General features: G+C 47.8%; 1 protein-coding gene across 2 annotated transcripts in view; it reads left to right on the top strand.

The window, feature by feature from the left end:
- Positions 1–9,588, top strand: part of Cog4 (conserved oligomeric Golgi complex subunit 4) — a 45,028-nt gene extending 35,440 nt beyond the window's left edge. For both annotated transcript variants that reach the window (XM_077686654.1, XM_077686652.1), the window contains exons 19-22: positions 599–700; positions 2,167–2,295; positions 3,546–3,637; positions 9,052–9,588. In XM_077686654.1, the coding sequence (XP_077542780.1) occupies positions 599–700; positions 2,167–2,295; positions 3,546–3,637; positions 9,052–9,094 (366 nt within the window). In that variant the 3' untranslated portion in view covers positions 9,095–9,588. The remainder of the gene's footprint in view (positions 1–598; positions 701–2,166; positions 2,296–3,545; positions 3,638–9,051) is intronic.
- The last annotated feature ends 15,694 nt before the right edge of the window (positions 9,589–25,282 follow it).

The raw sequence follows: 25,282 nt of genomic DNA, 5'->3' as shown, positions 1-25,282 counted from the left end.
GGAGTCATGTAGTGGCGCTTCTGTCAAATTAAGGGAAACAGCATGCATGAAGTGACCATTGAGTGGTAAAGCTTTTACATTTTTTCCCAAGTTTAACGTGACTTTTTCTTTGCCAAACTCACAACAGCAAAGTTTCCACAAGAATGAAGTTTCTACACGCTCTACAAACTTTGTTGTAGTGGGGTTGAACTGTAATGTCTTGCATGTGTGCCTGTAAAGTTGATAAATGGGGATGTCTATTGAGCAAATGATTGTAATGCTGTACAGTGCTGTATTGTGGTCACTGTTTGTTAATGTTTTAGTACGACCTAAAAATAGAAAGGGGATTGGCACATTAGCTGAAAGCAATGGGATGTGCCCTGGCACGGCACATCTTTGCCTTCGTCACACGCCATTGTTCCCATCTTTCCTTTCTTTTTTTTCCCTTCTTTCTGCTAGTCAGATATGGCAGGCAGACGTTTCATTTCTTTGTTGTACTTTTGTTTTCTAGCTGTGCTGAGTTCTACTTCATGAACTATGGCTGTGGGTTAAGCAGGCTTAGAACAAGCAACCACAACTTCTTTCCTTGTGTGTTCTTATTTTTTGTTTTTGATTGAAGGCTGACCTCATTCCTGCCAACTATGACAGCTTGGTGAACCTCACAGCAGCAGAGACTACATTTCAACTTGAGAAAGCGATTTTCAAGTGTTCCTTTAACAGGGTGAGAGTAACTCTAAATACCATCTGTTTAATGTTATAAGCTTGTATTTTTTTTTTTTTCATGAGGTTGAAAGTTAAGCATGCAGCTCAAACTGTTCGCTAGACTCTGTTAACACACTCAACTTATCTGTAATGCCAGCTAAGTGCTATGAAAATATAATTATATTGCTACATTGTGAGCTTCGTTAGGTAACTGCACTCTAGTTCATCACCAAATATTCTCCAAAGCACCCAGTAACTTTGAACATAACCAGCAAAACCTGGCAGAATAAATGTTAATTTTTTGAACTATGCAAGAAGGAACCCTGGGGTCGAATGTACAATCCACAGCTATGCCCCTGAAATGACATCTGCCAATGTTATTTCTGATCAAGGAGAAGACACGAATGGGTGCCCCTCTTATGCCATAGAATTGCTCTTAACTGCATCACACAGGAAAACCAATTCTTGTACTAAAGCACAGCCATAGTGTAAAGAAGACGTCACCCATGAGCAAAAGAAAATAGCGTAGATGTTCTTGTTTTATGACATGGCATTTTAATCTTTGGTACAATGTAGACTGCTTATAGCATATGTCTCAAGAGCCACGAAGATCCGTTTCCATAAGCAGCATCGCACTGTAACCAAGACGTAAGCAAGGCAAACCAATTCACATCTGCAACCTACCTTTCAGACATTCTTTATTGTTCTTTACTCAAACAAACACCATGTAAAAGCAGAGCGCTGATGTTTATTTCATCTTTTATTTTTACACCTGCTGCTGCTGCACTGGTTTTCAATGTTGTGGATGCTGCTTGAACCATATTGTTTTGTTTTGAGGTAGCGCATTTGCGATTTCTTGGTGTTTGGAAGAACGAATGCCGTAGCAGTTGAAGTCCAGCCAATATTGCCACTGTAATGGGATAAGAACGCAAGCCTTTATTACTGTTTTCCACGCAACCTCATTTTCTGGCGATGTGAAAGGCAGTTGTTTATTGGTGCAACATTCCGGTAGTGACACGTCGCGGCACAGCAACTTTGCCGCCTTTACTGGTGTAGAAAGGAATAGGGTGGTTGTTAATGGGCAGAGCTTTATGGTAGACACAACTTGTGGCAGTGGTTCTCCAAAGGTACCAAGCGAAATGGCATCTGTAGTTGGGGTATCTAACGGCCAAACAAAAGGGCACTTTTTTTTTTTTTTCCCCGCAGCTTAGTTGAAGTGGGACGGTGATTCCATTATTTTTTTTATTCTGACCCTGAAACACGCCAGCTGCTCTGGTCGATCAGCGGGTCCCCGAGAAACTGTTTTATAGTCGATATTGAGCTTTGGTCATCCACGTCTTAAGCGGTACTCCCGTGCGTCGAGTTCTATTGGAGATGAACCCTGCATTATATCCGGTTTCACACTGAAAACAGGTGCTTTGCTATTAATGGTCTGTGGTACAGTGCGATGCAAACTAATGTTCCCATGTTCCCAACTGTTTGCAGCTTGGTGGCCTTCAGTTTGATAAGGAACTGCGGTACCTTATCAGCTATGTGACCTCGGTCACGACATGGTCCATTAGAGACAAGTTTTCCAGGGTGTCGCAAATTTCCACTCTTCTCAACATGGAAATGGTAAGTGACGACTTCCTGAATGGTTTCTTCCTTGTTCCAAAAGCGTAATTTTCTGCTTAAACTTTTTTTGTTACTCTAAACTTTGCATTATTCTTAGTAAAATTAAACACAGTACTGGTCGTTAGAAACACGTTTCAAAAAGAATTCAACAGTGCAGAAGGGACGAAGTCAATATGATACTTTTCACGGCTGGTGGTGACTGTGGACTGTGCACCTTCCAGATTGTCAGGCTTATTTTATCAAAAGCCACCTCTGTAGGGCACCGCTACCTTTCTGTGTGCTGCGGTGGCCAGTATTTTGGCCATCATGGCATACAGAAAGGCAAGCGTCTGGCTGAAATTTTGGTGTCTGTATACAGAATTTGAAGATGGCAGTGGACAACTAATGCGTACTATTGACACAAATGAGAAAATATTTTCTTCAACTTGCAGATACTCAGCAAGCACCCACCTAAAAGTTAGGGTACAGTCAAACCACGCCTCTACTGCTACGAAGCACTGCTACAAAAGCGCTGGTGTCGGCCGGGGTCGCAAACTGTAGTTTTCTAAATGAGTTATTGCTACTGGCTTCTGCAAATGGCTGAAGAAGAATTAGCCCCCAGTAACCTATAAATATATGCACAACTAATGCTAGGAAAGTGTTGGAAAATTTAATTATTATGTATTAGTGGAAATTATTTGAAAGCATTAAGAGAGATCAATAACCACAGTTATTGGCATGCATGTGTAATGCATAGGCCGAAATGTGTTTAACGTTATTTACACTTTAACTTCAATTTAGTAAACTAATGTTTAAAGTCTATGGGGTACAAATGATGTCTTTTCCTGCTGAGCCCAAAGACGTGGGTTTGATCTCAGTTGCGGCAACTGTTTTTCTGATGGAGGAAACGCCAATGTGTCAAGATCTCTGCTCATACTCGGCATGAGGTATGCTAAGGCTGTCAAGATTAATCCAGCGCCCTCCACTACGGTACGCCTAACAGCCCAAGTGTAGTTTTGGCATATAAAACTCCAAGAATTTTAATGTATTACTTTTTTCACACTCCTCGCTGGCTTACCTAGATTCACACTACAGGGAGCAGTGTTTTTAGTTTCCCATAACAAGACTAAAAAGTAAGCTGAATTTTTAATTCAGTTTATGTAAAAAGTCAGGACAACCTTTTTACATCCTTTAATGTAAATGCAAAATTAATATGCAAAGATCTTATCGGTTGCATGTTTTTTGGGGGCGGGGGTTTTACATGCACCCAGGTCTCTGAGATTCTTGACATCTGGGGAACCAATGCTGGACCCATGACCTGGAGACTTACGCCCACAGAAGTGAGACAAGTCTTAAGCTTGAGGTAAGTAGAGCACCTTTCCAGAGTAATATGGAATAAAATTAGCATGAAACAAAACTTGGCCAGCACCACAGGTTATCACCACATTGTTGAGGTTCTGTGGGTGGACTATGCCTACAGGAAACAGCCGTGATGTACTTTCTAGTAATATTAGTGCGAAAATTGAATAAGGTTTGTCCACTAAGCCAAATTTAGAACCATGTAAGATTTTATTGGGTTAGTATCATAGCAGTTCCTCACATCAAAGTTTGAAATATGGGAAAAAGTTTTATTCGAACAACCATCTTCGCAGCAGGCTGCACCCTAACGCACAATAATCGCTTCAGCTGTCGTAATTAGTTCTACCGCTTCTTGCTTCCTTTGTCTCTCTACACCTATATTGGATAACATGTTACCCAAGATTGGTTGGGGCCTGTAGCAAGAGCAAAACCTTGTTATGTGTGTCATAACAAGGTCAAAACATAACGAGACCGACAATGTGACGCTGCATGTTGTGTGGTAGCAGGCAACAACTCCAATTCTGGAAGGTAGGAAACTATGGGCATTCAAGCAGCAAATGCCTCTTCTACAGTGGAACCCTGGTAATACGACTTTCAAGGGACTACGCGGAAGCGTTGTATAAGCGGGGTGTCGTATGATCGGAGTTTGGGTAAATGCCGGCCTATAAGATGGTCTGACAGGTGGGCTAAGAACTTATTTAAACGACTATATTGAGCGTGTTCTCAAGTAATTTGCAAACCTTCAGGTAAAATCCCAAGTTAAAAAAAAATGAAACGCCTATTTTGTGCCCCCCTCCCTCCACGGTGTCTGCGCTAACCCGCCAGCCATTTGTCGCATGCCACACGACCCCCATGCCGTCTGGCACTAGCCCTCCTCTCTGTGCTTGGCGTGTGTGAGATAAGGTGGGAAAGCTGGCACGGCCGAGCAAATTGAGAGGAGAAAGGGCGAGTGTGAAACTGCTGGGGCTAACTGAAACAAATGATAGTACGAGGTGGCAATGGAGAAAAGGCATCAAAGAAAGGAACGGAGCGACAACACGGCTTTGAAAGACACTGTAAGCAGAGAGCAGAGAGAGGGGGAGAGGGAGGGGTGTCGTGAAAGGAAAAAAGCTTGGACCAAGCGAGCGAGAAAAGCGGGTGTTCAGTCATCACAGTGGGGTTGCGTCATATCGGTTTTCGCATTCATCGGCTGGATGGGAGCTTAAAATTCAGGGTCCACTGGCCGCTTGGACTTTGGGTTCATTCGATTCACCTGCACCACGTGAACCAGTTCAAGCGGTGCAACGCTTCACCATTCATTTCAGTTGTGTGCTCGGGGCACGTGAACTGCGCCGTTCGATTCACCAGTGGTGTGGACGGGTGCAGGATGAGTTCATGGCTTCACCTGCACTCCCTGCCAAGGAGGTGCAGAAGTAGATGAAAAGAGTGCAGTTCTGATTCTGCTGTATGTACTGGATGGCGGACTGCACTGCTGTGAACCAGTTCAAGAGGTGCAGGGTGAATCGAACAGACCCCTTGACTTCACACGGTTGGCACGTTGGCGTTCTGCTGCCACATGGGGCCGTTGAAGGTTAACTCCCACCCGCCAATACCTGCCTGCTTGCTTGCGTCTGTCCAGCAAGTGGTCTGGTCCATCTACAGTCCTTTGCTCATCGAGCAGCATCATACGGGGTTACAAATAAAGAAAGGCCAGGATGAGGCATTCAAGCACTGTAAAAGATTGGAAAAATGCTGGTTTATCCCCGCCAGGGTCCGTCGTATGAAGCGGACCACATGCACCTGAGCATTGTATAATTGGGGATTTTAATGCATTGTTTCTATGGGGAGTTTGCCGGTGCTTTGACCATCCATTGCAAGACCGGGGGGCATATCATCGGGGTTCCACTGTACCCAATCTGCAGGCACAAGGTAGGCCTGTGAAACAGTAGCCACTGCCTCGCATCGTTCTCCCTCTGTTTGCTGCCACAAGAGCCTCACTTCAGATGGCTCCAATTATAGCTACCCAAGGAAAACAAGGGGGCAAATATTTCTGGCCCATCAGGTTTATGCAGTCCTCATCTTTTGTGGCGATTGAGTAGGGCAAACAAAATATTGGGAGATCCTGAACGACTTCTGTTCAGGTGAAACCACTTCGGGGCACAATTTTCCTCATTTAGTGTGATGCAGGATCAATATGCTTCACACATTTGAGCCTTTCTTTTCTTAGGTTGGGGTCATGAAAGTTATGCAGTAGATATTACGCTTTGAGGTGTTAGGCACAGTGGTGCCACAAGGGGGCAGCAGGTGTAAATTTGAGCATGCTATCTGAGTGATGACGTGCAACATTAGTGACTTAGGTGTTCACTGCCGATTCCATTTTCTAGTGGCTTCCATTTTTTGCTTAATTTTACTCCATTCCAATACTTCGTGCTCATTCTACATCGGGCTTACTTTTGCTTAATAAGCGATTTTTTGTTCCCTAAGCGTTACGCGATATGGGCATTCTCAGCAACCTTTTTTTACATAAAGTATGCATGTAAAGGCTGCATACGTGTTGTCTAGTTAATCATGCATAGTCTCATATGGGGAAGACATTCATCATGAGGATAGTAGAATGCGCTGCGGCATTAGTTTGAGGCACCTCTGCGTAATGGTTGAAGAAAGTTAAAGCAGTAGCTTGCACTCTTGTATATTTTTTTTTACCGCTCTTGGTTCCTGTCACTTCTTTGTTACTAATAGTCTGCTCAGACTACAGTCATGGGATTGAATATAGATACATAGATGCAGAGTGTCTTTTGGGTTATGTTTCGTCTGAATTCAGTAGTCGTTATAGGAAGCATATATGCGAAGGAAGGAAAGCATGTGTAAGTAATGAGGCATTGGCTAAATTGAAGCACACTTAGTTTTCCTTTGAGCTATTGAACAGCCCAGCCACCTGGAGCTGCCTGCCCGTTACAGTGGCTGAGGTGCTACTGTGTTGCAAAACATGAGGTTTGGTGTTCGATTTCTCCCTGCCATCATTGTAGCTCGTGTAGGGGCTAAGCACAAAAAGGCCCCTGTGAAGTGCTGTTTTATGGCAACTTCGTGACCTAGATGGACTGGTTGCAGTGCTTTGAGACCCAAATTTAAAATCTTGATGCAGCGGCATTTGTGCTTCTCAGTTAAGAATATTCAGTGGCTGTGCCTAACTCGCAAAGCCATCGCATGTCAGCCATGAAGTTTTGTTTTTCCTGAAGTGCCAAGTTTCCGGGAAAGTTATGTTTTCTCCTTTTTTTCAGCACTGTGGCTGTGAGCTGCACAATGCTTATTATTCTATGACATGAAATTAGCCGGCCTTAAGTAGCCCCTAATATTTCGTCTAATGAAACCAGAATGTACAAAGAATTAACTGATGGCCTTTTGTGTCTTTGTTAATATATCTACCTTTAGTTGTAGTAACTCCTGATTTAAACGCGTCTTGTTTGATTATGTTGGCCTTTTGTGTCTTTGTTAATATATCTACCTTTAGTTGTAGTAACTCCTGATTAAACGCGTCTTGTTTGATTATTATTATTATGCCTATTTATTTGGCTACCACTGCAGGGCAGAGTACGGGGGCTTTTGAGAAGGCTTTGCCATATTAGCCTCCATGTGTGTGGTCAGGGAAGCATGTTCAGCTTTGTCAGTGGCTGAGCTCATTGAATTTCGAACTGAAGCAAGAGCCATGTGTTTTAGTATTTATTAGGAGCATATCAGTATAGTCATAGACAGTATAAGCTAAAATGATGAAATGGTGGCTGAAAGACACTGGGGGCGTGGCCTGTCTGCAGGGATGGAAAGCAGCGACAAGGTAAAGCATGCATTCGAGAGTAGCCTTCGCTGCTGCCATGTGAATCAGCCTGTTTTATCTGCCAGGTAAGGCAGGTTGCGACAGTGCACGGGTGAAAGCTGCCCTGTCACGTAGCATATGAATCCACTGGATACGAGAAAGAACACCGAAAGGTACTCGGAGACGCATCTTTTGTCTTATCAAGGCTTGTCGGTCTCGCGACTGGGCAGCGTTGTTATGTCGTTGCAGTTAGGCTTTCCATGACCGTACATGAAGAAATTCTTAGAGGGTTCATCAACCGTCCGAGTATGCGCACGTACACTTTCTAATGGTTTTGAAGATATCCTACAACCAAAAAACAACTGATTCTGCTGCACAGTGGAAACAAAGAGTGTTAACGGGACACTGAAATGAATTTGTCAAACTTCTGTTTTTGTTTGCAATGCATAGACTGACTCAAATAAACACACTTTTCATCGTTTATCCGGTCAATAAAGCAGTATTTAATTAATAAGGCCTGAAAGAAAAAAAATACTATGCGACATTTGTGGCAGCCACAACAATTAACAGCAGGGATGCGTATTCGTCTTGCGATGTCCAAGATTGGAGTTCAAACAAGTTTTGGTTTTGGTTCCATGCAACATAACGCTTGGCAATTGACGTTATCGTTGGTTGGTCATTCGTGATATCTCAGATATCGGCATACCGCGCTTCTGCCATGTTGTCGGCTGTAGAGCAGGTCAGATGAGCGTGCCAGTATAGCGTTTCAGTATAGTAACTTCACTGACTCTTCTCCCGCCTTTAATTGGCCCTAAACTTTCTACTAACTTACCTGTCGCACTGACGTATGCAGCAGCTTACAGCTCTAGTGAAGCGCAGTCAGCAAAGCATCACATGTGCGATGCTTTGCGGGATGTGAGAGACTTTACTAAGCTTGATACAGTCTACAAGCTAACAAAAAGTTGCATTCTTCCGGGCACAAACCTTGTCGTGGTTTGTTTAACTGGGACAACCGCCGGTGGCCAGCCGACTGACTCTTCAGAGGGTTAGCGAGCCGCACAGTCAAGCCAAGCCTGCTGGAGTAAGCATCACACGAAACGCCATAGTAAATTGGCGAGGAGGATGCAGAGAGGGGGAAAGAACTTTCGAATTGATTTTCATACTAAATAAAGTTGCGTAAATGCACCCAGAGTTGTCGAAACATGGCTTAGGCACTCCAGACTTCAATTTGCGCAAGTAATCCCACAATGTTTACAAATCACTTCAGTGTCCCTTTAAGTAGAAGCTCACGAACATGAAGCACGTAGAAAGTAGGATGCTTGGCAGTGCCTCATTGGCCTGTGATGCATTTGGCAGTTTGGTGGGGTTTGGAAGCACCGCTGCATTCACTGTCCATGTCAGCAAGTTCGCTGACATGGACAGTGTTCAGTGTTCAACAATGCTCGCGGCAAGATTCTGGTAACTTTGGCCGATTAATGTGCTTTTTCCTCTATAGCAAGTAAATCTGTTTTATGTGCAATTTTTTTCTGCTCCATTGCTTGTTATGCTCACTCATTGCTTTGTCTGGGGTTATTTTTTTTCTGCTGCTATGTAGCAATAATGGGGCTCTTTGTTGCACTTGTTTTTTACAGGAATGACTTCCGTCAAGAGGATATAAGAAGACTGAAGCTCTAGTTTTATATCACACCTTGTATAGAGTTGTAAATATGACTAAGGCCAAGCTATATGTTGGCTTCTCATGTGTAAAGCAGAAGGGTGCGCTGAGAAACCCGTAGCTTTTGTTATTTAAATAGGAATAAAATAAAGCTCGCCTGAAGTTGTTGGCTGAATGCACAGTACCTTTTCCTGCATGTGGGAGGAATTTATGCAAATAAATGACTGAAAAGGGGAATTTAACTACTTTCCAAAGAAATTTTAATGCCTAACAATAGTAATCTATTTTTATAATGGGTATTTTTTTAAGGGTGTCGTAGTCCGGATGTTTCATGTGTCGCAAATCAGCTTGTGAAGCACTGCTCCAAATGAGAAGCACTGCTCCACTCTACTGGCAGTAATGCATTGTTTTTGCTCAGGGCCGTAGTATGTCTTGGTTTGTTTCTATACCGCGGATAATTCCTTGATTTGTTATGTTTTTTTATCTTCAATAAAGTAAACGGTGTTGAAAATAATGTGTACACTGCATTTAGATGAAGCAGCTTGCCATTAAGGTTCTGAATATACATGTCTTACAAGCATGATTACCGGGTGCACGAGGTATTTGAGAACAGAACGTTGGCGTCAGGCACAACAGAATATCTCCAGCAAAAGCAGACAAAAGCAGACATATTTTCACCAAACTTTGCGAAGTACTTCTGTTGTGCTTTAATTCCATAACTACAGTAAAGCCCGCTTATATCGAACTGCACGAGGATTGTAAAATAGTTCGATATAGCAAAAATTCGATATAGAAAGTGAAGCAAAAAAAAAACTTATATGAGAGTAATCTTGCCGACGGAGTCACAAGCTAACGCTGAGCTCTTACCACCCTGCAGCTCACTATTGATACGACATTTTCTCGGAAAGAAAACAATAATTTATTGGGGCAGAAGAACTGCGTGCGTGTAGCCTGCTTCTTGGAGCGCAATGCGTTGCTGGTGACTGCTTGCTCCACGGTATCTAAACAGTCGACAAGCACAAGACTGCTGCCATCAATGGCACTGCAGTATTGCCGTAGCAGGGCCACAGCAGCGACGGCTTCACTCTTGCTCGTAAGGGGTACGGAGTCCTCGGCGTCTTCGACAGAGCGGAGACAAGCTCGGATACAAGCGAATAACGGCGAACCCAGCGAACCGAGCAAGTGCGCGCTGCGAGTGGCGCTTCGCCCCCACCTTTGGAACTTGCCCTGCTCGTCCCTGTGTCGTAGGGGGCGTGTCCGCACGACAGTCGGCTGATTTGTTGATGCTGTACCCGCAAGCAATCGGTGCTTATGTCAAAATAAAGCTTGCCTGAAGTTGTTGGCTGAATGCACAGTACGTTTTCCTGTATGTGGAAGGAATTTATGCAAATAAATGACTGAAAAGGTGAATTTAACTACCTTCCAAAGAAGTTCTAATGCCTAACAATAGTATTCTATTTTTATAATGGGTATTTTTTTAAGGGTGTCGTAGTGTGGATGTTTCATGTGTCGCAAATCAGGAAGTTCGGTGACACCGCAGCCCGCAGTGCCCAATGTGGCGCTTTCGGCTCCAACGGCATGCATGCGTGGAGCTGGTCCACTCTGCCACGTCCGGTTTGGACGCGCCCAAGTTCACGCTGGAGTCGCAAGCGACACCCGCGCCACCACTGCGCGCCTATGTATTGCGGGAAAGCCTGCCGCATGCCTAAGGAGAGCGAAAAATCCCACGCGGGAGAGTTCAATATATCCATTGCGAGCAAATTCGCGTTCGATATGAAAGTTTTAAATGCATGTAATTTTTACCATAAATATACAAGGGTTTGATACAGGCAATAATTCGATATATCCATGTTCGATATAAGCGGGCTTTACTGTACTCAATGGGTTACCGGTAAAAAGCGCAAAGGCTCATGGGTACGTCGTCTGCTCCAGCCACTTCCGGTTCGAGATCGCGCGCCTGGCCTCCCAAACTCCGGCGGCTTTCACGCGCGTGTGTGCGTGTTGTTTATTTGTCACAGGGTGCTTACCTTTCAGAGGAGTACCTAGTAGGATTCATCGTTGTTATTCATTGAATGTGCGATGCGCGAGCGTTTTTTCCCCGGTGGAAACAGACAAACAACAAGCACACGTGCGCATGAAAGCCGCCGGCCTACGGGAGGCCAGGAGAGCTCTCGAACCGGAAGTGGCTGGGCTCCGCGGGAGCAAACAATGTACCCATGAGCCTTTGCGCTTTTTACCAGTCACCTATGAATGCGCCATCGGCAGCAATAAGGGATTCGATTCGGCTTCGCGAACGGCTGCAAGCATGGATCTGGTGTTCCTTAGAGATGTTGGCCATTGAGTTTGAAGTGGCGGCCCTCAGCCAGTATTTTGTATTATACGGTCCTTTGTTGGCCTCTCTCTCAACGACGCCCCCGACATGTAGTAAAGATGATTTAAATCTGGAGAGCTAGGAGGCCACAAGCTGGGAGTGAAGGGGTCGTAGACGTTGCAAGCCGGGCACTATTGGGTGATGCAGGCGGTGTGGGAAGGAGCCGAATCTTGCTGGAAGACATATGATCTTTCTTTCGAAACACTTCTATCCATAGCTTTACAACGGTAGCAAGCACATCCACATTACCCGCAGCATTTACACGGAGTCCTGGAAAAAAGTGTGCCAGCATGCCGTCACCCTGATTGCGGACAACGGATAACACCACCGCCGGAGAAATTGAGGGGTTCTGACGATGTCTGACTGCTGACTGTGCTTTTTCCTTTTCGCTACACAGGCCATGTCACCGCCACAACACATCACATCCGTCTGCACTTTGTAAACGAAAGACTTCGCTCCTTTCGGAAAGGTAGCAATTTCCAAGTCGCTGTGGTGCGCGACCAGGGCGACGAGGACTGCATGGCGTTTTATTTCCTGCTTCAACTTGGACTCTTCCACCTCTGAACAAACTGCGCAGTATGAAGCATAAGGGGTCGACGAATAAGAAGCCATATGCCTAAATATATATGATGAGCCTGCTGGTGCCTATGGCGATAAGGAATAGCGTCCTAAAATACCTCGCGCATCCGGTATTTTGTCTTTCAGAACGCTTGCATATCAGCCAAAGAATATGTCTGAATGTCCAGAAGCCTGAGGTCACCTAATGTTCATTATTTTTTAGATGCGAACGCATCTCATTCACTCGCCTTGTCCCTGCATCCCTCCGGCGTTGTCGGCGTCCACCCCTCCCCCATTCTCCTCGCCGCGCCAGCTGCGCTCTCCGCCGCTCACCCCCTCTCCTCTCCGATAGCGAACACATCGTTCCAGCGCCGTTCCTCCGCTGTCCAACGCTGCAACGTGAACCCCCTATGCGTCGCATCTACACAGGGGTTCCCGCGAGGGGAGGTGGGAGTTTTTTACGTGGTGGATTCTTGCTTATTCTGCTTTATCTGGAATTGTTTTGAATGTATTTTTTTTCTAAGGCACCTAATATTTTTCGAATCAGTAGTACAAGTTAAAATGACACTGGACCTCCCCCATACCTCACGGCCTTGAGCGATATCGCAGCGCCACAGTATGTTGCAACACTGGCACTTCAGCTAAGGTCCCTAATTTTAGGGACCTTAACTTCAGCGATATTGCAGCGCCATCTATGAAAGTGGGCAATAAACTAGATAACCAAACGACCGTCTGTGAGATGGTAGCAGCCCTGGTCAGCATGCTCTCTTTAGTTTTAAGGCCCTGCTCTGGATGTGTCATTGTCGACATCACGAAAACACACGATTTAGCTGGAGAATTGAAATTTTGGCTTAAAATGTTTAATTTCTCAGTGAATAAACCATCGTTTGCTGCCAGACAAGCGCTGAGGGCACTATAAAACTAAATCATTCGATAAAACAAACGTATTTTGTCTGTATGGCCCCTTTAAGTGCTACAGGGAAAAAACTGCGCATATACTGCGCTTATATGAAAAGGGGCAAATTTAGCTGGGGTTCCAAGAGCTTAGGCCCGGTCAGTTTATTGTAATCGGTATCTTGGTCTTCTCGAGGGACTCGTTCAAAGCTGCTTTGGCCTCGTCCTCGAGCTTCTGCCGCAAAGTGTCGGCCTGGTCCTTCAGTATCCCATTCATGATGACGACTCCGAGCCAGTTCAGTGCAGGTGGCAAACCTGTCATCCGAGTAACTTGCACATCGCCCATGTCGCTGAACTGCGCATAAACATTTGGAGGATGCTTAAGGTTTGCCTTCAAGCGTGGAATGCAATAGCGTTATCGGGCCCCATTCGCATTGCATCCGAGCAGGGAGAACTTTCCACTCCTGCCCGGCCGTCATCTGCGGGGACAGCGCCTTACGATCCCAAGGGGAGGGGGGGGGGGGGGGGTTCAGTGGGTGCCGCAAGGTGGTGCTACAGAAATTTTTTAGAAATTTTTTGTTCGCGCTGATTTTTCGCTAATCGCCAACGCCACGGATGGCGCCGACTTTTCTGCGACATGGGGCCTTCAACGCTGCATCAATACGTGCTTATACGTCAAGGCAAGCTTGGCTCAGAAGTTTGGTGAGTAGGCCTGTAAAAGAATGAGCAGAAAAGGACTAGTGACCCATATGGGTTTAAAAGCAAAACGTCCGAATATACCTGTGCACAGGACAAAGTATGAATTGTCTGCCCACGCAAGCGAACCCCACTTGTGGGTAGCAGACGACATCCACTGAAGCACGTGTAAGCTTGTATAACCAGTCGTAAAAACACTCTGATTAGGCACTAAACAGCACTGAACAGGAGCGCTGGCTAATGAAAAATGCCAGCGATGTTGTACTAACAGCTTTTTATATGTCTTCTCGGTGCTTCGTTATGGGTCGCCCAGCTAATAAGTTAACAAATATTCAAAAAATTGTGCATGTTCAAAATGTCCGGCTGCTTCTAAATGGCACAGTATGGTGCAGTGTAAGCATAATAAATATTGCTATCCTCCTGAACAGCATAGCTATGCGATGCAGGGATGTATGAATGTCAAGTGTGGGCTGGAGGAGATGATCCCAGTCTTCATTTGCCACCTGATTGGGATCCACATGAGACGATTCACTCCCCATTTTGCTGGGAAGGAGCAAAGACCACAGTACACGCTTTGGGACAATTTTCGTCTAGCCTCATGAGCGCATTGTGTGTCTGAGGAGGGACACGTTTGAATGCCTAAGCATTCCAAGGCTTCTTCCCTCGGATATCTGTATTGCGTGGCGCAATGCGCTTCATACGTAGATGCGAGCTCGTATTTGGGGCATTTAATAAAAGACCTAGAGCCTTTATGTTCTGGTACAAGACTGCTAAAATTGCCCCGAAGAATGCCTTCTTAGTAATGCATTTGCGTATAGTAGTGAAGCTGACTTTAAAGAGGCTTGGTGTATAGCAGTCAAGCCCACTATACCGTGCCTTGGTCTTTGTAGAAGTGGCTTTCCCACTTTAGTGACGTTTTGCGGCAGAAACGACCCAGGTAATAAACTTAGGGGGGACTCTGCATAAGTGCGACGGATGCGGCTGGCATTCTTTCCAGCCTCCAAAGCAAAAAAGACGCGTCGGATACGTCGAGGTGTACGTGCGGAAATGACACTATATTTTTATTTGGGAGTTTCTTCAAATGTTCTTGTTGCGCTCTGGATTTTTGACACTAGACATAAACATGCACTTTAAAAAGGTAAACAAACCCCGAATTCATGCTTTTAACCTGTAAACACAATTATCTGGCTGTTAAAAAATTAAGGCTTTGAGTGAAATGTCCAACATTTTCTCCCTCCTATGAAACATATATATATACAAGGAGCCGCATAAAAGCTTGGGAAATGTTATATTGTACGTTACTCGGGGACTGGGCTGCTCTCTCGCTAAGGAGCGCTCTTCCTTGACGGTTCGATCAGGTTACGTAATATATGTCCCATTGAGATAGTGACCTTAGTTTTGCAACTTCGGTTTCAATTTTTCAGCAGAAAAGTTGCCGGTGATAGTTCTTAAAGAGCATTATTCCATTTGTTGTTACATTCTGATTTATTGAAGGATTCGCCAAGAAAATGGCCTTTCTGCTGAGTGAAGATTACTGCAGTTATGAGCGGCGCATCAGACTCGCCGGGACAGACACACACGCACACAGACCACGTATATTTAGGAAGCCCAGTCGTGCTGTCAGCCTTCTTCTACTGAGCATAAATAGGCGCTCTGCGATGTGAGAGCAGCTGACTGCGGGCATGGGTGCGGAACAGTGCTGCTGAGCGGCACGGCACGTGCGCGTATACCTTGAACACGTCCATGACGGCCCTGGCTCGAGCCACATCAATGGCGAGTTGCACGCGAGCAGTGGTGTTTCGGATGCGGGAGTCGATGTCCCCGGCAACCTGAAAGGGCTCTCGCGGGCTGACGCTGTAGCGACTCTGCACGAGGAGCTCGTCCAGGCCAAGGCCTCCGGACACGGCAAACACGCCGGCCTCCAGGGACGCAGACACGTCTCCGCGACGCTCCAGGGCTGGCAGCTTCATCACCCGCACGTCGTGGACGCGGCCTCCCGGGAAGCGCAGCTCGCCCGGAATGCGCAGCGGCGTCAGACGTTCCATGAGCACCGTGTTCAGGCGGAAGATGCGGAGCATCTCGTCCACGAAGGCGTTCGCTAGGCGCGTCGTGTCCAGCAGGCGGTGCTGCACCTGGGGGTCTTGCGCTGCGTGCCGCAGCGGGGAGGCTTCGCAAGCAAGCATCCAATTTTGCGGCATTTTGAGTTGTAGCTAAAGCCAGCTTGGGCCATACGCGGTCCAGACTGTATTGTCACTCCTTTTATTGGACGCGTGCGTTGTAATCTTGTCATCCCTTTTCATTAGTGCATGGACAATGAAAGGATTATGAAGTTCTAATTAGGATTTTACGCGCCGAAGCTACACGTGGTCTATGGGCGCGAAATAGGGGAGACCTGCGGGTTAATTTATTAGATCACCCGGGGATCTTTCAGTGGTGCTAAAATCTCGAACCACGTGCATTTTTTTGTTCTACGCCTCTACCCGAAAAGAAAATCTTAAATGAGGTTTCAGAGGTCTACCGCTCGTATGCAAACACATTTTCATTCCTTCTCGCCTCTCTTCAGCAAGCTCGTTCTTTCATCTCATACTAGCAGGCAAAATGGCGTTGACAAGTACTGTCAAACAAGCACAGTGCAGGGGCGGTAGACAAACGAAACATTTTAGTAAATGCGAGAAGCGGCTCTCGCGCCAAGAAACGTGGTTCCTAGCTACCTCCACGGGCTGGTTAAAAAAAAGTATCTAGATAAGGAGTTTCACAGCAGCCTATTCACACGCACGCTAACATCGTTGTTAGCAAGTATTTTTGACAACCGTACGAAAAGGAACGTTGAGTGAGAAAATTACCAACTTGAAAGGGGAAGATTGTGTCATCTTATTTTATGGACAGGAAAAAACTAAACAAATAGAACAATTTGCTAAATTAAGTCCGATTCCAAGCACCCATCCGTAGATTTAACAAAAATATTACGGGTTGGTAGTTTGCTAATAGCCAGCCTTAGAAATAGGGCACTACTGCGCTCACGGCTACATTCAGATGGTAGCCCACAAACCTTCTGGTCGAAATTATTACATGGGGGTACAATTATCCCCAGCAATGCACTGAATCAGTTGGATTTTTTTTAAAGGATTCTGAAGGGGCTTAACGCAATGCCTGCCACGTAAGGCATGGAGTCACCCATGGAATGACCTAAAGGTACCAGCCCGAAAGGGATAAGCAAAAGAAAAAAATTGTGGCACTGTGGCAATCTTGAAGTCTTTATCAATGGTTAAGCATGTACAGGATTGGTGCACTAGTCACGGTCCTCTTTCGGAGGGGAGCAGTTAACGAGGCATTGCTTATCCTCCCGTCTTCGTGGCCCGTGTCCCGCGCCGCAAGCTGCACTGTTTCTGGGAGACATACAATAATGGTGCTGCTCGTCCTCTCCAGTGTACATGTGCGTTCAGAACTCTCGTCGTCATTGTCGTGGAAAGGACGTCGTTGTCGTTGGTGGTGTGGATGTTCCAAGGCCGGATGAGCGGCAGCGGGGCACGGTGCACCGTCCCACTCAACGTCCCCCAGGAAGGCGCTGCGTTGCGCCTATTAACGTTCCGGAGGTTTCTGGTCCCGCGTAGGCGGCCGCGGCGGCGACAAGTGGCGGGAGCTGTCGCCACCCCGAAAAGCGGTCCTGGCCCGTTCGAGCTCCCTGCGTTCCCTGTTGAGGGCCAGTCGTAGCTCCAGGTTTTCGTCTCCCTGGGCGAGAAGCTCGTTTCGGAGCCTGCAGCGGTGGGCGGTCATCCGGGAGTCGACGTCAAGAAGCTCGGTGAGCCGATCGGACAACGACAGGATCCTGTCGGCCCACTCCCCGTGTGGTCGCTCGGCCTCCCTGCCGCTGTTCCCGGGCGCTGCCGAGGGGCCTGCAGCGGAGTCGGCGCTCCCAATATTCACCGTGCTGCTGCTCTCCCCAGCAGCGGCAGCAGCGGCTCCGGGGTCTCCTTGCGCGGGTGGTGGTTCGCTCAGCAGGAGATGCTCATGCTGCCGCACCAACTGCCGCAGCGCTTCTAAAATGTCCATCTCCTTCAACTGGCTTGGAAGTGTATGGTTTCGCGCGCTGCTCCAAGATTCCCCAGCACCGAATTAATGAAGCTTGCCCTAAGTTCTAGCGAGGTCCGGCTGTCTCGTGAGTCCGAACGAGCTCTGGAGTGCGCGCGCAGGTCTCGCGAAGAAGCACTGTCGATGGGGCTGCCGCTCTCTGCCTCTGCGTCTAACACATACCCACTGTGGAATTGAGGCAATTTGAAAAGCCAGCATTTGTTTCAGCTGAGCGTACGCCAGTTTGGAGAGACTGGTGCTTTTACGGAAGGTCGCTATCTTCGGTACTGTACATGCGGGTAAACGCATCGTTGAAGTGAGAGCCTGAGCGTTACCGGAACATCTTTTACGGCCACTATGTGACTGCTCGACTGCTCTTCTGAGGGGTCTGATGATGATGATGTGATGATGACAACTTCATTTTGCACTGTTGTGAAGGACGATATATATGTATAGGCAATTTGTGGCCGGATAAACCAATGGGCATCCTCGATTTACCTGTCCTGGACGATCCGTGGGCAGTCCGAGGACTGCGTTCCGACCAGAAGCCCCATAGGAATACATGGGAAAATCGAGCGTCGGATCGCGTCTCGGGCAGTCCGCGGACGATCCAGGACTGATAATCGAGGAGACCCAATGAGGCGTTTTTTTTTTTTTTTTTTTCGAAATGAGCCAGATCCAGAAACCGAAACTAAGTCGGATAAAACTGCACCGACGTAAAAAACTTGGCTAGTTGAGATAACGCCCTAGAAAAATTATATCCTTTCCACTCAACGTGAAAGCTGTTAGAAGTGCAGAGCAGTGATTCGCCACAATGGGCTGTAGCGCCGTTATCCGCTCACTTCTACCACCCAATGCAATTCAAATTTCCCACCTTCGTAGTGCTCGCGTGCCCCCTGCCTGAAACTGCACCAGCGGGAGTTCTGTTCGTTTTGTGCTTGCTTTTCCTCCCTCACTGCCACTGCACTGCCACGGCGTTGCACTGCCACTTTTGTTCGCTTACTTTCGTAAAAACCAACCCAACGAGCGTTCCTGACTAAATGAACGCGGGCCCTGCCGGTTAATTACGTATATTTTGCCTCAAATGTACCTAAAGTTTTCTGTGCGCTAAACAACTGGGAGATGTATGACAAGCGCCAGCGGTTGACGAGTTTTGAACGCTTATGACTATATAAACCGCTTGGTTTTCGAAGCCTCTGGGTTACGCCTCCACGACAGCCGCTACAACGGAACGCCGTGTGGCTCTACTTGGGTCCAGCGAGCGAGCTAACGTGCACACAGATCGTAGTCCGTGTCTAAAATGAGCCAGATCCTGCGGTTTCACGGGTCAAAATCAGCCAAATCCATTTGCCCAATGGGAGTTTGCTTTTGGCTTGACTGTTCAGACTGGTGTTTCCGGCATTTTTTTTTTTTTTCTTTTCGGAGCTGGCTTATTATATATTCAGACAGCAATTAGGAGATCGGCAAAATATCTGTCCCCAGACGTCAATGGTGAAGTGAACGGAAGAAAAAGTGAACGGAATGAAACTGAGAGATGCCAAACTGATTTCATTTCGTCTCACCCGCCCCTACGAAATAACTATGGTTGTATTAGTTTGTTTACTCCCATATTTACCATTTTAGTACCTAACTACTAAATAATTTAGCCCCCGCTTACAAGCACTTGCAAATCCCCCCCCCCCTCCCCCTTATTCAAGAGTACGAACCACCTCATTAAGGCGAAGGAGATATGAGCGGCCTTCTTGTGGGGCGTTTTGGAAATTCATGGCAACGCAATGACGAGCTTGCGCTCTTCATGAGTGCCTTAGGCGTGCCCAAGGGAAAAATATGAAAACATCTGCTAATAGTGCCAAGAGGACTCACCTGCTCTCCTGGTATAGTTTTACGGTTCTTGAGGCCCTATTGCATATTTGTAATGCCTTTTCACCAAAACTCAATCGCACCATGTTTGAAAGTCAATTTAAATAAAGTTTTCATAGGAATGCCGCATCAACTTGTTTCAATTCAATATGAGCCATATCGAAACTTATCACCCCAGTATTGCTCAAATTCACTGCATAATTTTTATTTAGTTGTGGCCATAAACTTCCCTTAGAGGACGTGTAAAATATATCATATAATAGCTTTGGCAGCGTTGCATTTTGGTTGCAAACAAACTTCAGCTTGTTTCTCAAATTCGCGTTAGGTGGATCTGGCGCATTGCGAAAAAAAATGCCTCAAATAAAGAAGTATTTCTGCCAAAATTCTCTATCTGTTGCTGGTGAAAAAAAAAAGAAAAAGCACTGACGATTACTATGCTCCTAATGCGAAATGTGGGCCCGGCGCGCACTGCAGTCTTCTCGGTCACGACGCATATCTGCTGCGTCTCGGGAAGTGAGCGCGTGATCAGCGAACGCAAGGCGGCGTGCGCTACTCTTGCGTTATCTCGCAGATAGATAGATAGATAGATAGAACTTTATTTGAGCCCTTGAGGTCACCGTTGAGGCGGCCTCCGACGGGGTGGTCCCTTATTCACAGGGCCCATAAACGGCCAGCACCTCCAGGCCCCGGGCCACAAGGGCCGCGTGGGTCGTTGCGGTGGGGCTGGACCGTAGGATCTCCCATCGCTCTTTGGGGGAAGGGGGTAGGGGGGTGGTTTGGGGATGGGATTTGTGGGATGGGGGCTTTGAGTGACGTACACTCTGCGATGACGTGTCGCAAGGTGCCTTTTTCTTGGCGACAGAAGGGGCATGTGTCTTCATATTGTTGTGGAAACATGGTGTGTAGTAATTTTGGGTGGGCCAGCGACTCCGCTTGAATTCTTCTTAATATTGTCTGTTCTTTCCGTGTAAGTGTACAATGGGGTGCCGGCAGTGTGCGCCTGTCCTCCCTGTACATCTCTGTTATCGCTTTGAAGCTAGTGACGGGAGTCGGGTCGTCTTCTCCTCCACTCGCCTCCTCTTGTGCCCGGCGTGCCATCTCTCGGGCGTAGTAGTCGGCAATTGTGTTGCCGATTAATGAGGAGTGAGCGGGTGTCCATACGATCTCGACTACCCTTTCTGGTGGCTCTCTCTTATTCATAATGTGTGCTGCCAAGGAGGAGATCGTACCCTTCCGGTAGCTGCTGTAGGCCTTCTTGCTGTCAGTGACAACGACCTCGACGCCGGGTTGAAGCAGCGCTAGTGCCATGGCCACTTCTTCCGCTGTGGTTGGGTCTCGTGTCCTCGTAGATGCCGTGGTAATTAGTCTGTTTCGAGACGTTACGGCCACTGTTGCTCTGTCGCTTCCCTGTAGTAGGGATGCGTCCGTGTACAAGACGTGAGGATTGTCGCCGAATCTCCTCTCCAGAGATGCTGTTCGCGCCTTTCTTCTTCCCTCGTCCTCTCCCGGCGTCATATTACGTGGAAGGGGCTTCGACGTGATTTTTGCTCGCCAGTGTTCTGGTATGAGGCCCGGTGTTGGCATCAGCTCGATCTTCCATCCGATCTTCTGGAGGACCCTTCTGCCGTGTTCGGTGCAGCTGAGTCGCATCCTCTGGTTGGACAGGTGGGCTTCCACAAGCTCGTCCACGGTGTTGTGGACTCCCATTTCATGCAGCCGTTTGGTGGACGTGTAGATGGGGAGTCCCAGGGCTTGCTTCGTTGCCTTTCTTATGAGTATGTCCAGTCCTTCCCTCTGTGTCTTCGTTAGTTGCAGGTACGGTGCTGAATAGGTGATTCGCGAGATGACGAAAGCCTGGACAAGGCGGATTGCGTCGTCTTCTTTGATGCCTCGATTCCTGTTGGCTACCCGTCTCAGCATACCCAGTACCTGTTCCGTGGTGGTTCTGATCTTGGCAAGGGCTGCGTCCGCTTTACCGTCGGTCCTCAGTATGAGCCCCAGTATACGGCATTGTTGGGTGGGCTTTATCTCGATTCCGTCTATTTGAACAGTGATTTGACTCCTGGTCTTCTTGTTAGCACCCGGCTGAACTACTAAGAGCTCGGATTTTTGGGGGGGGCGCAGCTCAGGCCGCACGACTTAGCGTACTCATGCACCGTCTTCGCTGCTTGCTGCAATGTTTCTTCTATCCACACCTCAGACCCTGCTCTGTTCGTCCATACCGTGATATCGTCAGCTAAAATGCATGGTCGATTCCTTCAATCTGTTCCAATAGTCGTGGCAAGGGCAGGAGAGCGAGATTGAACAGTAGAGGTGACATCACCGATCCCTGGGGTGTACCGCGCTCGCCCAGTCTTATGGGGTCCGATTTGGTTCCTCCTATCGCCAATGTTGCCGTTCTGCCCGTTAGAAAGTTTCTGACATACTGGAAGGTCCTGCCTCCGCATCTCGTTGTGTTAAGGTTCCGTAACACGCTGGCATGGGTTACGTTATCAAACGCTCCCTTGAGATCTAAGGCTAGGATGGCCCTTGGTCCGGTTCTCGTAGCCTGTTTGACCACCAGCTCGTGCAGCTGGGTCATGATGTCTTGTGTTCCTACATGTTTTCGAAACCCGTACATGGTGGCCGGCATTTGTCTCGTGGCCTCGAGATGTTGTTGGAGTCGTCGCAAGACCATGCGTTCCATTACCTTGCCGACGCAGGATGTCAGCGATATCGGCCTAAGGTTGTTAACCGACGGGGGTTTCCCAGGTTTCGGTATAAATCTAACTTCAGCTTCTTTCCATTCGTCCGGCAAAGTCGAGGTCTTCTAGGCAGTATTGATATACTGTAAGAGTTCGTTTGCTGTTTTACCACACATGTTAGCTAGGAGCTTATACGTAATGTTGTCCGTGCCGGGGGCGCTTTTCTTGTTGCTGTCATCGATAGCCGCCCATAACTCTGCGATAGTGAATGGGCGATCTAACTCTTCGTTTTCGGGTCCCTCGTATTCCTCGGGTGGGGGGTGAATTCCTTTCTCGGTTTGCAAGTACTTCTTTTTAAGTGCGTTCAGGAGTTTATGTTCCCTGCCTTTATACGTGTTTAGTACCTTGGTCAAGTTTCGATTCGTTGTTGTTTTACTTTGCGTTGGGTCAATTAGATGTTTGAGTAGCTTCCACGTTTTACCGGTAGATAATTGTCCTTGAAGGCCCTCGCACATCTTGTGCCAGCGGCCGTGCCGCTAGTGCCGCTGCCGGGAAGGGAGGAGGAGGAGGGAAAGCGTTTATTTATATTTTTTAGTGGTTGGGCGGTACTCCACTGGGGTCTTGTGCCACGTGCTACAGTTCCCGACGGGATCAGCAGGGGTTATACCTTTGGTCCAGGGCTCCAACGGCTCCAATCTGGTCTTCACAGCAGTCGCTGGCCAGCAGTGCCTTCCATTGCTCCGCATTAGGATTTCTGATTTTGGGGACACCCATTGTGCTTTGGCATTCCCATGTGGTGTGGTAGAGGGTGGGTTTTTGCTTCATGGCAGAATGGGCATGCGTCTGCATATCGAGTCGGATAAATTTTGCTCAGCACGTTTAGGTCATGGGAACGTGACTGTCTGCAGCTGTCTCCATTCGGTGGCTTCTGCCCACGTCAGGGATTCGTGTGGCGGAGGGTACCTTTTCCTGATACCCCTGTAGTATGCCAATGTGGCCGAGTATTAGGGGGTACTGGCGTGAGTTCTTCGAGGTCGGAATCATCGGGCGCTCGGTTGATAGTATAGCCTCGAGCTACCCTGTCCGCCTCTATGTTCCCCTCTATTCCAGAGTGCGCGGAGCCCACAGGATCCTGTGTTGAATCTTAGGTGGAAGCTCAGGGTGTTGGGGTGCGACGCCGCCTTTAGCCTGGAGGAGTACACGGAGTGCGCAGTGGCTTATTCGTCCCTTCAAAAAGTGCCGACAGGCCTCTTGCGAGTCGGAAATTATTGAAAATGACCAGCCCGTCCGGAAGCCTTCCGCCGCTGCCAGAGCGACAGCTAGCTCCTCGGCGTCTGTCACGGTACAATGACGTTGATTGATTAATTGTAGGGTTTAACGCGCCGACGCAACGCAGGCGATGAGGCGCGCCGTAGTGGAGGGCTCCGGATTAATTTTGACCACCTGGGGATCTTTAACGTGCGCCGAAATCTCGTACACACGGGCGTTTTTGCTTTTCGCCTCCATCAGAAAAGCGGGGTACGATGACGTAGCGAGCCACAGACGATCATATGGAGGTCTGAGTATATGACTACAGCCACTTTGCGTCCTTTCCTGGGATCTTGTGTGGCTGCGTCCACGTATACACTGTGTTATTCTTTGGGGAGCACGTGTGGCGTATGAAATCCGCTCGTTCTTGGCGTCTGTCTTGATGGAGGTTGGGGTTCATGTTTTTAGGTACGGAGGCCTCGTGGAACCTCGGGCGGATGTCATCAGGAATGTCTGTTGTCTTGGACATTTCTTTCATTTGTTCCGCGTAACCGAGCTGGCGCAGGAGCGTCCTACCCGTCGGGGTCTGCATCAGCCTCTCAGTCTGGGCCTTGAGTTGGGGCTTCTTTATCTTCTTGAAATGTGTTATGGACCCCTAAAGCCAGTAGCTGTTCTGTTGACGTGCATATCGGTAGCCTTAGCGCCGTCTTGTACGCTTATAATTATTTCGGCCTGTTGCTCTTCGGAAAGGTTCATGTTCTGGTAGGGCAGGCTGTATGTCACCCTATGTAAGCTGCTGCAAATCGTGTTTAAACCTCCCGTGCAAATGTCACCTGGTTCGGATAAGCCACGAACTCAAAAGGAGCGTTTGGCGAAAGTGTGAGGGGGAGGCGGTGAGAGATGACGCCATAACAGCGCGTGCCGCCCTCACCCTCACATTTTAGCCAACACTCCGACGAGCGTCTCGTGCGTGCTCATCATACTTCCCTCCCCCTCCCACTTTCGCCACACTTTTCTCCTCCAGTTTCTTTTGCCTTCGCTCGTTCGGTTACAACGCCGTTGCTTTCACTGTCGCCGCTGCCACACCACGTCGCCAAAGTGCTGCGCACTAAACTAAAATGAAGAGTTTGAGAACAGTCACGCTGTGTTAGACTTCCGACATTTTTAAGCATATAAAGGTATCGCCCAAATTTCCGTGTAGTAGGTGACCACAGTTCAGACTCTTGAAAGTCATTAAAGTCGATAGACCGCTTGAGATGAGTCAACCCTGACGTAGCACGTGTACTGATGGCTGTCGCTGGCTGACGAGCCGGCGCGTGACAGGTTTTGTAGCGTAAGCTACACTGGCCGAGGTTGAACAGTTTCGCGTGGACCTTGAAGGGCCGTGCTACGCAAGCGCGAGGAGCATTGGATTGGCTTGGATTGGATTGAATTGGAAATCCAATCCAATTGGAGTACGGGTGTGTAGAGAATTGGGTCTGCACATTCGCCGGTCTGCGCATTCCAGAGGAGTGACGTCATAGCCGCGGCAGACGCACTGGCGCCGACGCGTGCCCAGCTGTGCGTCTCCGTTGCGCAGTAGCTAAGTCTGACGTTGCGCCGGAGCCGTTTGGTAGCCGTTTTGCGTGGCTTCTGGTGAGCCGTGCTGCGCATTCTCGAGGAGCAGTGACTGGACTAGATTGGACTGGATTGGATTGGATTGGAAATCGTTTTAGCAGCAGTAAGCATTATAATCAGCTAATCCTAGACAAACAGGAAACCCAAGAATAACCAGCTGAACCTTAGCTCGCGCTACGTATATCCTGGCATAGCCGAGCTAAGCCAGTGTT

This window comes from Haemaphysalis longicornis, unplaced genomic scaffold, assembly GCF_048455015.1.
Source record: "Haemaphysalis longicornis isolate Haplotype H1 unplaced genomic scaffold, Haemaphysalis longicornis Haplotype H1 scaffold_1, whole genome shotgun sequence".
Taxonomy (NCBI): Eukaryota; Metazoa; Arthropoda; class Arachnida; order Ixodida; family Ixodidae; genus Haemaphysalis; species Haemaphysalis longicornis.
This window is presented reverse-complemented; position numbering and strand designations above follow the sequence as displayed.